Source organism: Babylonia areolata, chromosome 15 (genome assembly GCF_041734735.1).
Source record: "Babylonia areolata isolate BAREFJ2019XMU chromosome 15, ASM4173473v1, whole genome shotgun sequence".
NCBI lineage: Eukaryota > Metazoa > Mollusca > Gastropoda > Neogastropoda > Buccinidae > Babylonia > Babylonia areolata.
Genome location: NC_134890.1, coordinates 4,546,155 through 4,559,629, shown reverse-complemented (window position 1 = coordinate 4,559,629; position 13,475 = coordinate 4,546,155). Strand labels below are relative to the sequence as shown.

Sequence of the window (13,475 nt, the reverse complement as noted above, 5' to 3'; positions counted from 1 at the left end):
CCCACAGACACCGATCTTCCTTCTGATTCTTGAAACCATGATCATCTCATTCAAATCCGAAGGACGAATATTACACACACACACACACACACACACACACACACACACACACACACATATATATATATATATATATATATATAGAGAGAGAGAGAGAGAGAGAGAGAGAGAGGAGAGAGAGAGCAGTGCAATTTTTATCAGTAGATGTGCATAATATTATACAAACAGTTCGGGAGACATACACAGACAACACACAGACAGACAGACACACCGAGATACACACACACGCGCTTGGCACACACACACACACACACACACACACACACACACACACACTCATCATGTCAAGTACTGCACACGTCCATACACACACACACACACACACACACGGTACACACACACAGCATGCAGACGAGACAGACATCAATCATGACACTGGTACTGTGACACTCTCACCGTAAACGCCCCACGCCCACGTTCACACAGACTCACTCTCTCACACACACACAGAGACATCTTCATTCAATTAATCGCAACGAGTATTTGAGGATGCCGTTTTACTACATCGCCCATTAGTGCAAAAAAGTATACCAGGTCTCACGCTTTGACACCTGCTCCTTTAAACTGAAACAAACGCTGAAGAAAAAATAATAAACATTGAGAAAACACGACGGAATAATACCAACCAATCAAATAATTCCAAATAATTGTATGCCACAACCGGAAGTACCGACGTGTTCCGCATAGGAATCTTGACACGGTGGAGGTTTTGCAGACAGCATCTGATTTGGGAAACATTTGATCAAAACGTACCCGTCAAGGCTTCGGAGATGCTGACCAAGTTTGAAACGAAGTCAGCCCGTGTGAAAGGTATGCTTAACTCCTTGTTTAAAGTTATGATATTGTGTGATCCTGATCCTGTGAAGAGTTTATAAGCAGGATAATTAACCTTACCGGCCGTGTCGGCTGCTATTTTGCAGAATGAAGAGGTATACGGTTAAATCCAAAGGTTTTCTGTTTACTCCATGGCAACATCTCGACATTTTTGAATTGTAAGATTGCAAAACACACACTTTATATTAAAAACACCTGATGTTTGCCAATGGTCGAGACGCAGATGACAGAGGAACAAGGGTTGCCAAGACCCCCACCATTGATCGAGTAACACACTGGCCGCAGTGACTGAATAGACCCACGCCCACATACTAATCACCACACAGGACACCAAAAAACCCTGCGACAGAAACCTTTATTTCACAGTGGTGACCCTGCCATGATGATGATAATCAAATCCAATATGTGGATCTACCTAGAAACAAAACAAAAACAGTTACCTAATGGAAATGAAGTGGTCAGTGCAGGGACCACTGCAACATTTAGAGCAGCAGTGAAGAGTTCCTGACAGTTGCTGCTTTCCACTACAAGTAAGAAAAGGTAAAAAGAAAAAAAAAAAGAACCAAAACAACTAGAACTTTGCGTGCACTCTGATAATTCTGTTGCGATGAAGGCCAGAATAGGACACTGCACATTGCACTTCACCAGACCCAGATCGTTCCTGCTGGTTTGTGTTTGATACAGTTGAGCTTGACAATCCAGTGAAAGATGGTTGTGTTATTATCTGAAATGCTAAAAAATGATCACATCTAATGAGGTTACAAATTGGTAATATGCATGATAAGAAATTGGTTATTTCAATCCTTTGATACATTGTTTTCCAGGCCTGTCTTTCCATCCCAAGCGACCATGGGTTTTGGCCTCACTGCACAATGGGGTGATTCAGCTGTGGGACTACCGCATGTGCACCTTGATTGACAAGTTTGATGAGCATGATGGCCCTGTGCGAGGCATATGTTTTCATCAGCAGCAGCCTCTGTTTGTTTCTGGTGGCGATGATTACAAGATCAAGGTAGTAAAAATATAAATGTCTCTGTGTGTTTGTGATACTGATAGTGATAGATACAAAGTGAGAGAGATGGTTAGTGATAGATACAAAGTGAGAGAGATGGTTTGCAACATACAAGTATTTTCTGAATAAATTTTTTTCCTATCTTTGAGTTTGATATATATAAGAAAAAAGTGGCACGTCACTTCAGTTGGCCAAGTTCACGTCACTTTAATTGACCAGGCTCCTTTGTATCGTGTGATTAAGAACAACCTTTTTTTCTTCAGTTAATTTGATAGCATAAAGCTGAACCATCATATCGAACAATGATAACAATAGTATCTTTAATGTTGTTTGGTTGTTGCAAGTTTGTGTGAATGGACAAAAAAGAGGTTTTTTAAAATCCTATTTCATAGGGCAGAAGTTTTTAAAAATGATAACAAAAATCTATGTTTGTAGTGTTTCTTGACATTCATATTATTATTTTGGTTGATTGTTTTTTTCTTTATGTATTTTTCAATGCTGAACTTTTTAATGACTGCATTTTAGATTATTTATTGTTTCTACCTATTTTTAAACATTTATTTATGAGAATAGCTGATTACTTCATTGAATCAAATACCTCATACCACTACTTGAAAACACCTCCTGCTTTTGAGTTTTAAATTGTTGTTCTTTGCCATCATATTTTGCAGCCATCTGTTCTACTGGCTACTGATTTGTGTGTGTGTGTGTGTGTGTGTGTTTGTGTGTCTGGACTTCGTAGGTGTGGAATTACAAGCAGCGTCGTTGTCTGTTCACCTTGCTGGGTCATCTGGATTACATTCGCACCACCTTCTTCCATCATGTAAGTTCTTGTTACTTTATTGATTGAAATACTACATTTGTACTATATTATGGATTGTTAGCCTTGTGTTAATGCGTCTGCCTAGAAATGTGTATGCATAGAAAGGGAAAAAAAATCTGAGTGCATGGTATCTAATCCCACAGTTCCTGGATTGAAAATACACTTGCAGGCAGATAGAAAAAGAAGAAACTCAGAAAAGGGTGACATTTCACTGTAGCAACATGCTGTCCTTGGGGAGTGCAGCTAGAATTTCCCACAGAGAAATATGTTGTGACAAAAAAAGAAATACAATACAAACCAGTAATAGTACAATAGGTGTAATGTACTGAATGATAAATTTCAGTCTTTGGCTTAGTTGTGTATTATACTATAGGTTATAAAAATCAGTATTATAATGAATATAAAAACATTATTATGCAGAAATAGATTTTCTTGTTGTTAATTGGACAAGTAACTTTAGTAAGAGAACAGTGTGGATAGCATAGATTGTGTATTCCTAAATAAATGCAGCTTTGTACATTTTATATTGGATGTGTTTGTGTGAGATACAGAAAGATCTTGTACATGTTTTTTTGTCTGTATTGTTACAGTTTTGCTTCTTTTTTTATTAATGATTTTTTTTTCTTGGTTTTTGACTAATGAGGCAAATTGTGCAGGTAAAAGTAAACGAATGAAATGAACTGATGAAGGCAAGACTGTGCTTTAAAATTTTTTAATTTGATTTTTATTTGGCAGGAATACCCATGGGTGCTTAGTGCGTCAGATGATCAAACCATTCGCATCTGGAACTGGCAGTCCCGAACATGCATCAGGTAGGAAGAGCATGCGATGAGCATATGAATGACTGCATATATATATGCGTGTGTATATGAGAACATACATGTGTTTGCACCTTCTTGCATGTGTGTGCATACTTCAGATCCATGCAGGAAGTGCATTGCAGGAAAGGTCAATTTTGGTGGTTTTTTTTTTCCTACGGCCATTATTTCTGACAGATGTTAATGAATGAAAGATTCATCCTCGTATCTGTCTTGAATAGTGCATTCTGTATTAAAATGCAGAAAAACTATATACTTTTTATGATTGTAAAAAAAAAAAGATATACTATTGGTAGCATTTGTCAAGGTTGCCACTTGCAGTCTAATGATTAATGTTTCAGGAATTATGCTAGCCTCGATTCTGTCTGGCTGTCAAAGCTCTTTCTTTGTGGGTGATAAATATTAGTAAATATAGAAGTGTTAAGTTTATGCAATGGAAATGTGTGAATCCAAATTTATGTCTGTTTTTGTGAGTATGAATTATGGAAAATTGAAGTTTAAGCTTGTATGTGTGATGAGTGTGTGTGAACCTGGTGAAATTTCATGTGTTTTGAAAAATGTGTTTAGTGAAGTAGTAGTAGTAGTAGTCGGTGTTGTTCAGTCTCGGGAGACAATAGATTTGTGGTCTGGGTGATAATTATGGCGCAGCATCTGTTATTGCTTGACAGGCCTGTACCAGACTGGTTGTCTCTCCCACACTTTACACAGAGGTGCTGGCCTGTCTCTCAGACTCTGGGCTCCCTTCTTTGTGTTTCTGCTTTTGAAAAGTGAAATATTACATGTAAAGAAAATTGCTGACTTTCAACTTTGCTGATACTGTTTTTTTCTCTCTCCGTTTGCAGCGTTCTGACGGGCCACAGTCACTATGTGATGTGTGCTCAGTTCCATCCTTCTGAGGACATGGTTGTCTCCGCCTCTCTGGACCAAACCGTCCGTGTCTGGGACATTTCTGGTGGGTGCTGGCTGCTTGACCTTCGTGTCAGTTTGTGAAGCAGAGAGTGATGTTGATTGTGTGTGTGTGTGTGTGTGTGTGTGTGTGTGTTGTGCATAATAATAATGATAATAATGATAATAATATTTTGATAATAATGATAATAATATATATATATTTTTTACTAATGATAATGATCTTTTATTTTTATATAGTGCTATAATTCAAGCGTAAGCAAGCTCTAAGCACTTTACAAATCCAGCACCCAAAGTGAAATCAGAGTGTGTGTGTATGCTGTGTGTGTGTATGTGTGTGTGTGTGTGTATGCCTTGTGCATAATGATAATGATAATAATAATAGTAATATGATAACAATGATAATAATATTTTGATAATAATTATAATAATTAATAATAATAGTAATTTTTTAAAATGATAATGATGACTTTTTAATTTTTTATATAGCACTATAATTCAAGCATAAGCAAGCTCGAAGCTCTATACAAATCCAGCACTTAAAGTGAAATAAGAAAGCATAAAAAGTAGTAGAAACATAAAACAGAATTATTAATATTATAAAAACACATTGCACAAAAACCACAAAGTAACATACTCTCAGTACTATAACTGTTACACTCCAACACACACACAAACACACACTCACACACACACATGATTAAACAGCTGAGATAATAGCAATTTTCACTTAATAACATACAAAAGTGCGTGTGCCTTTTGTGAGTGTGCCCTATGTGTGTGTGTGTGTGTCTTTGGCATCCACATATATGTACCGGGTATGTCTCTCTCCTGTGTGTATATATGTCCTCATGTGTGTGAAAGAGAGATCATTCAGGTGTTTGTGTTAGGTAAACATTGATAGCTCCTTGTGGACTGCTGGCACAGGGACTGAAACAGAAAAGCCATGGCTGTATAGTGTGTGGTGTATGTCTGTGCATGGGGCATGGCTGTGTGTGAGGAAACCGAAATCCAGAAGAGCCATTTAGGGTAATGCCACTTAAACCGTGTAGGTAATGGAGCAGCATAAAAAACAAGAAAAAAAAGTATCCTGGTAGCGCCAGTGTGTGATTCCCTTGTCCAGGACTGAGGAAGAAGAATGTGGCGCCGGGACCTGGGGGCATTGAGGACCGACTCCGCAACCCCACGCAGACCGACCTGTTCGGCACCTCCGACGCCATCGTGAAGCACGTGCTGGAAGGTCACGACCGGGGGGTCAACTGGGCTGTGTTCCACCCCACCCTGCCACTGATTGTGTCTGGCGCTGACGACCGGCAGGTCAAACTGTGGAGGATGAACGGTGAGGAGGAAGAGGATGTGGGGAGTGTGGAGGCTGTGGTGTAGGTTTTTGGTTAAGGTGCTCGTCTGCCAATTCAGAGTCTGTGAGGGTCTGGGTTTGAATCTGGCTCTCACCCTTTCTGTCAGGTTTGACTGGAAAATCAAGCCTTCTAGTCGTTCAGATGAGATGATAAATTAGGTACACGAATATATATTTGCATGCACTCAAGGCCTGACTAAGCGCTTTAGGCTGTGTTGCTGCTCAGGCATCTGCCTAGAAGATGTGTAGCTTATATGAAGTTGTCCGAACACTGATGAAACTGAAACTATGGGGAATTCCATGGATTATATTGATGTTGGGTGTGTGGTTTTAAGTATTGTGATGTATATGGTTTCATGTACAACAGCAAAGTGAGAGCTGTATGATCAGTTTCAGTTTCAGTAGCTCAAGGAGGCATCACTGCGTTCAGACAAATCCATATACGCTACACCACACATCTGCCAAGCAGATGCCTGACCAGCAGCGTAACCCAACGCGCTTCGTCAGGCCTTGAGAGAGGAAAAAAAAGAAAAGAAAAAAGGGTGAATAAATAATAGATAAATACATATAAAAAAAAGAACTACTACTACTAATGATAATATATATAAGGCGCAAAAACTTGATGAAGTCAACTATAAGCGTACAAAGATAAATAAATAATAATTAATAATTAATAAGTATTAATGCAGTATTTTGGGTATTACAAATTGTCCATTTTTAGATCTTTAGGTTTCTGTCATAACCAGCACTGAGTTTTGCAGTGGACAGATACCAGTATTTTTACAACACTTCTGATGTATGATCAATGGTTTCTCCACTGCAGTGGGAAGTCGTTTTAAGTTAAGTCTTTTGTGAAGCACTATGATTCTCAAACTAGGAGGCAAGATTACACTGGCTTCTAGTGCTGCAGCCTTGGGGGCCGGCCAGTTGATTTGGGGGAACTGACCCTCTGCTGATTGCCCTAAAACCCTCTTGTCCAAGAGAGTAGTGATGTGACTTTGGCAAGACTTTTCACCATGATCAAATTCTAGCCCAGATGGTTACTTAGAGTATTAATGTTGTGGATTAAAAAAAAAAAAAAAAAGTTGCGTGAAGTATTGATGCAGTGTTTTGGGTATTACAAATTGTCCATTTTTAGGTTTCTGTCATAACCAGCACTGAGTTTTGCAATGGACAGATACCAGTATTTTTACAACACTTCTGATTCAGGACCTTTCTGTGTCTGGTGACTTGAGTCCATGAAGAGACAATATTATCATATGGTTGTGAAGACTTGTAATTTCAAAGGAATACTTCCACTGTTACAGATTTTAGTCAGAATAAAATATAAGTGAAACATACAAGAAGGTATCTACATGTTGATTTTCAACAAATAAAGTTATAATTGATTGATACAGTTTTAGCTGTAGCAAAATTATTTCTTATTTGTGATCAATGCAGATGATACAGTTTTAGATTAATAGAGAAATAGTTGATAATTCCATTTTACATGCAAAGCGCATGTCAAAACTGAACAAGCAAACCTCTGTCATTAATTCCCTTGTGTGTGCATGTGTGTGTGTTTTTATGATATGTGTGCATGTATGAGTGTATGTGCATGTGAGTGTGTTTGTATGTGTGTGCATGGAAGTGTATTTGTTAGTTAGCGTGTGTGTGTGTGTGTGTGTATGCTTGTCTGTGTGTGTGCATGCGTGAGTATGTGTGTGCATATCTGTTTTATCTTCAGTTTAACGTCTATTCACTATAAGTGTTTTTAGACGGGAAAAAAAAGTGCATATTTGTGTGTGTGTGTGTACATGTATATGTGTGTGAGTGTGTATATGTGTGTGTATGTGTTTGTGTATTCATTGACCTTTGTGTGTATGTATATGTGTGTGTGTGTGTGTGTATGTGTTTATGCATGCTCTGACCTTTGTGTGTTCAGAGTCCAAGGCGTGGGAGGTGGATACGTGTCGTGGTCACTACAACAACGTGTCGTGCTGCATCTTCCACCCCCGCCAGGAGTTGATCATGAGCAACTCGGAGGATAAGAGCATCCGGGTGTGGGATATGAGCAAGAGGTGAGCGCTGTCATGCTCACGCTGAGACCTGGATTTCGTAAACCTCCCTGTTTCCATTTTATGATTATGAAACTTGTAGATCTCTTTTCGCTTGTGCATGAAAGTTGTAGATCTTCATCTTTTACTTGTATATGAATCTCGTGAGCTTTCTCTTTCATTTGTATATGAAAGTAGCAGATCTCTCTCCTTCGCTTGTGCATGAAACAAATTGATCTCTTTTTTGCTTGTACATGATTGCAGTAGATTTCCTCTTTTACTTGTATATGAAACATACTTGTATTTGTATTTCTTTTTATCACAACAGATTTCTCTGTGTGAAATTTGGGCTGCTCTCCCCAGGGAGAGCGCGTCGCTATACTACAGCGCCACCCTTTTTTTTTTGTAATTTTTCTGCGTGCAGTTTTTTTGTTTGTTTTTCCTATCGACGTGGATTTTTCTTCAGAATTTTGCCAGGAATAACCCTTTTGTTGCTGTGGGTTCTTTTACGTGCACTAAGTGCATGCTGCACACGGGACCTCGGTTTATCGTCTCATCCGAATGACTAGCGCCCAGGCCACCACTCATTGTATATATACTTGTATATGTGGAGTAATGGCCTAGAGGTTTAAAATACAAATACAAACTTGTAAAACTTCCTCTTTTGCTTTATGTGAAACTTGTAGGTCTCTTTCCTTGGCTTCTATGTATGAAATGTTTAGATTTGCCTTTTTTTGCTTGCGCATGAAACTTTAGATCTACCATTTCCGCCTGTTTCACTTGTTTATGAACCTTTTCAATCTGCCTCTTTAGGGTCTTTTGCTGGCATATGAAACTCAGATCTGCCTCTTTCACTTGTTTGTGAAACTTGTGGATCTGACTGTTTCACTTGTTTGTGAAACTTGTGGATCTGCCTCTTTCACTTGTTTGTGAAACTTGTGGATCTGACTGTTTCACTTGTTTGTGAAACTTGTGGATCTGACTGTTTCACTTGTTTGTGAAGCTTGTGGATCTGACTGTTTCACTTGTTTGTGAAACTTGTGGATCTGCCTCTTTCACTTGTTTGTGAAACTTGTGGATCTGACTGTTTCACCTGTTTACAAAACCTTTAGATCTGCCTCTTGCTAGCACACAAAAGTTATACATCTGACTCTTTCGCTTGTTATGTAAAAGTGGTAGATTTCCTCATTCAATTGTACATTGTAAATCTCCCTCTTTAACTTTCATATGAAAGTAGTAGATCTTCCTTGTTTTCTTCTTCAGACCTCTGCACTTTTTAATCAGTTGAAAATTTGAAAAATATCAGGTCTTTTTTAAGATTCGCAGAGGAAAATGAGGTTTGAAAAACGCTAATTTCAAAGAAGAGAAAGTAGAATGTCTCTGTACTGATACACATGCATGCATATATAGATATGTACACACACATATCTGGTGTGTATATATTTTTTTCAGTTAAGTACAAAAAAAGACAGCAGTCATCACACACCACACCACACATACACACACACACACACACACACACACACACAATGATATCGTACTGGATATGTGTGCGCAGAACTGGAGTGCAGACATTCCGTCGAGAGCATGACCGATTCTGGGTGATCGCTGCTCATCCTACTCTCAACCTTTTTGCTGCAGGTATGCTTCTTAACCTTTGGTACATGCGTATATATGTTACCTGGGAAATACGAAGTGTCTCGTAAAGCGCTTAGAATTTGGTCTCTGACCAAAGATAGGTCCTATATAAGTATCAATAATGTGTATTATGTGAATAATACTGATGCCTTGATGTTGGGCTCTGACTGAAGATTGGCACTATATAAGTATCAGTATAAACTATAAGTATCAATAATATATAAGTATCAAAAAACAGTGCCATGACTCTGACTGAAAATAGGAGCTATATAAGTTTCAACAATACATAAGTATCAATAAACAATGCCATCATGATGGTCTCTGACTGAAGATAGACACTATATTATATTAGTATCAATAATATATAAGTATCAACAAACAATGCTGTGATGATGGTCTTTGACGGAAGATGGGAGCTGTATAAGTACCAGTAATATAATAAGTATCACTAGCAATAACAATGAAATGATGATGATCTCTGACCAAAAACAGGAGCTAAATAAGTGTCAGTAATGTGTAAGTATCAATAACAATAACAATGCCATGATGATGGCCTCTGACAGAAGATAGGCACTATATATGTATCAATGATATATAAGTAGTAATAATAATAATAATAATGATACTACTACTACTACTACTGCTGCTGCTGCTGCTGCTGCTGCTACTACTACTACTACTACTACTACTACTACTACTACTACTACTACTACTACAATAAAAATGATAATGATAATAATTGGAATTGTAATGATTGTTAAAAAAAAAGTAATGATAATAATGATGATGATAATGATAATAGTGATGGTGCCATGATGACGATGATCGCTGTACGTGGTTACCCCCAAACCCCCACCCCACCCCAACCCCCCCGCCCCACCCCCCACCTGTTTCCCACGCAGGCCACGACAACGGCATGATCATCTTCAAGCTGGAGAAGGAGCGTCCAGCCATGGCCGTGCACCAGAACATCCTGTTCTACGTCAAGGACCGCTTCCTGAGACGCCTGGACTTCAACACCTCCAAGGACGTGGCCATCATGCAGCTCAGGGGGTGAGAGACTGGGGGAGGGAGAGGGACGGGGGAGAGGGAGGGGGAGAAAGGGGGGAGGAGAGTGAGGGAGGGGGAGAAAGGGGGGAAGGAGAGTGAGGGAGAGAGAGGGAAGGTGAGAAAGGGGGGGAAGGAGAGAGAGGGAGAAGGGGGAGGGGGAGAAAGCGTGGAAGGAGAGAGAGGGAGAAGGGGGAGGGGGAGAAAGTGGGGAAGGAGAGAGAGGGAAGGTGAGAAAGGGGGGGGGGAGAAAGTGGGGAAGGAGAGAGAGGGAGAAGGGGGAGGGGGAGAAAGTGGGGAAGGAGAGAGAGGGAGAAAGGGGGGGGGGAGAAAGTGGGGAAGGAGAGAGAGGGAGAAGGGGGAGGGGGAGAAAGTGGGGAAGGAGAGAGAGGGAAGGTGAGAAAGCGGGGAAGGAGAGTGAGGGAGGGAGAGAAAGGGGAGGAGAGAGAGAGAGGGGGGGACAGGGGGATGAATGAGAGAGGGTCAGGGGGAGAGAGAATTTGGGAGTGATCGACGGAGAGAGAGAGAGAGGTGGAGGGGCAGGTTGTTTGGGGAACAGTGGGGTAGAAAAGTAGGGTCAGGGTGTAGACGTGTGTGAGGGAACTGAAAAAAAACAACTGAGGGAGTGTGCTGAGAAAGGAGACTGGGAGGGTAGGGTGGGGGAGAGCTCAGAAAGAAGACTAGAGGAGTGTGTGTCAGGTGACGTCGTGTGATGTGTTTCAGTGGATCTCGTACTCCGGTCAGCACCATGTCTTACAACCCCGCAGAGAACGCCGTCCTCCTCTGCACTGTGAGAATCTTTCTCTTCTCCTTTTTCATTCTCCTATGTTTTGTGTATGTGATACAACATGCCGAGCTTTTCTTTGCTTGAATGACAAACTCTGTGTGTGTGTTTGTGTATTGGGGGTGGCAGGGTGGCGGTGGGTTGCTGTGTGAATTGTGAGAGAGAATGCGTGTTGAAAAAAAAGAAAAAAAAGTCCATGCCTGCACATTTGTTGTGTGAGAGAGTACAAGTGCTAAAATCTGTGTGAATGCTTGTGAGCTGTTCTTGTGTTTGTGCATGACCGTATGCTTTTTCATGAAAAAAGAATTACTAATATGGATAGACTCTACAGTAAATTGCTTATAAGTTGAAGTAAAATATCTTTTGTATAATCAGGATTTTGATTTACAGGAGCAAAGGTGTTAGATGTCTTGGATTGCTTTGTTTTAAGCAATCGTTTCCAGCACTTTTTCTATGTATGTAAACTTGACTATACCAAGTCAGTTGTGTGTGCATGTGTTTGAAACGGCCACTGTAATTGATGAAAGTTGATTCATCAGCAGATGTGTGTGTGTGTGTGTGTGTGTGTGTGTGTGTGTGCAGACTGCGTCCAACTTGGAGAACAGCACCTATGACCTCTATATCGTGCCCAAGGACAGCGACTCCCAGAACCCTGATTGTGAGTGATTTCCCTTCTTACATGCTGTGACCACTGAATTTTCCTTCTCCAAACATGTATGCCATCTTTACCTGCCTTAAAAGAACAACAACCACCACCACCCCCCCCCTGAAAACACACACAGACACACACACACACACACACAAACACACATGCACAGAGATCACATCACACAAATTTGTGAGCACACAAGCATTTGCATACATATAAACACAAACACAAAAGGAGAAGATAAAAAAAAAAGAATATGTTCTTGTATATTCACCAAGATATGTTTGTGAGTATTTGTTAGTGCATATACCTTTTTTTCTTTTTTTTCTTTTTGTTTGTTTTTGACTCAGATGAAGGAAATGACAATGAAACATAGAAAATTCAGATGTTAAATATTTTTGTGAAAGTCCACAACTGTTTACGCCATGTCTGTGATGATGTTAGTGTTTCACAAAGCACTTAGTGCTTGGTCACTGACTGAATATAGGCACTGTATAATAATAATAATCATAACAATAGCAATAATGATAACAATAATAATGATAATGATGCTGATGATGGTAGTTCTGATAATGATGCTGATGATGATAGTAATGATTATGATGATGATGATGGTAGTACTGATAATGATGATGATGTTAATGATGATGATGATGATGGTAGTAATGATGATGATGATGATGATGATGGTAGTAGTAATGATGATGATGATGTTGATGATGATGATGATGGTAGTAATGATAATGATGATGATGATATTAATGATAGTGATGATGATGATGGTAGTAGTAATGATGATAATGATGCTGATGATGATAGTAATAATGATAATGATGATGATGATGATGGTAGTAATGATAATGATGATGATGATATTAATGATAATGATGCTGATGATGATATTAATGATAATGATGATGATGATGTTTGGTTGCAGCCCCTGAGGGCAAGAGGTCAGCGGGTCTGACGGCCGTGTGGGTGGCCCGGAACAGGTTTGCTGTGCTGGACAGGACTCACACAGTAAGTCTGGTCACAAGACACCACACGCAACAACAGTATATGATGGTCAGTCATGGTCAGTCATGGTCAGTCATGTCCGACTATGACCACCAGAACAGCAGAGGAGGCGTCTGCTGTCCCGACTGTCGGTGCTAGAATTTGATTATAGTGGAGAGCGTCTTACCCAAATTACATCCCCATCCTCTCTCGGCCAAGAGGGTTTTAGGACAGTCGGTGTTGGGATGGTTCCCAAAGGCCAGCTAGCCCCCAAGGTTGCAGCACAAAGAGAGAGTGCAGTCTTGATAGAAGAATATTCTCTCTGAAAGATAATTTGTTCAGACATTTGCTGACAGAAAGGTGACATTTAAAAAAAAAAAAGGCATTTCATCCACAGTACAACATAATGTTTTCAGTTATTCAGTTCAATCAACAAATCAATAAACAAATATCTATCACAGCGCCAGCTTCCACAATACATTCTATTTAACCAATTCCCCGTAAAAAAGAAATAA

The 13,475-nt window shown here is 39.8% G+C and overlaps 1 protein-coding gene across 1 annotated transcript in view; it reads left to right on the top strand.

Moving 5' to 3' along the window:
- Positions 1-735: 735 nt before the first annotated feature.
- Positions 736-13,475, top strand: part of LOC143290380 (coatomer subunit alpha-like) — a 45,156-nt gene continuing 32,416 nt past the window's right edge. Inside the window, exons 1-12 of the mRNA XM_076599764.1 lie at positions 736-870; positions 1,719-1,906; positions 2,649-2,729; positions 3,465-3,541; positions 4,390-4,499; positions 5,577-5,792; positions 7,735-7,870; positions 9,405-9,487; positions 10,387-10,537; positions 11,255-11,321; positions 11,898-11,973; positions 12,902-12,984. Of these exons, the coding sequence (XP_076455879.1) occupies positions 831-870; positions 1,719-1,906; positions 2,649-2,729; positions 3,465-3,541; positions 4,390-4,499; positions 5,577-5,792; positions 7,735-7,870; positions 9,405-9,487; positions 10,387-10,537; positions 11,255-11,321; positions 11,898-11,973; positions 12,902-12,984 (1,308 nt within the window). The 5' untranslated portion in view covers positions 736-830. The remainder of the gene's footprint in view (positions 871-1,718; positions 1,907-2,648; positions 2,730-3,464; positions 3,542-4,389; positions 4,500-5,576; positions 5,793-7,734; positions 7,871-9,404; positions 9,488-10,386; positions 10,538-11,254; positions 11,322-11,897; positions 11,974-12,901; positions 12,985-13,475) is intronic.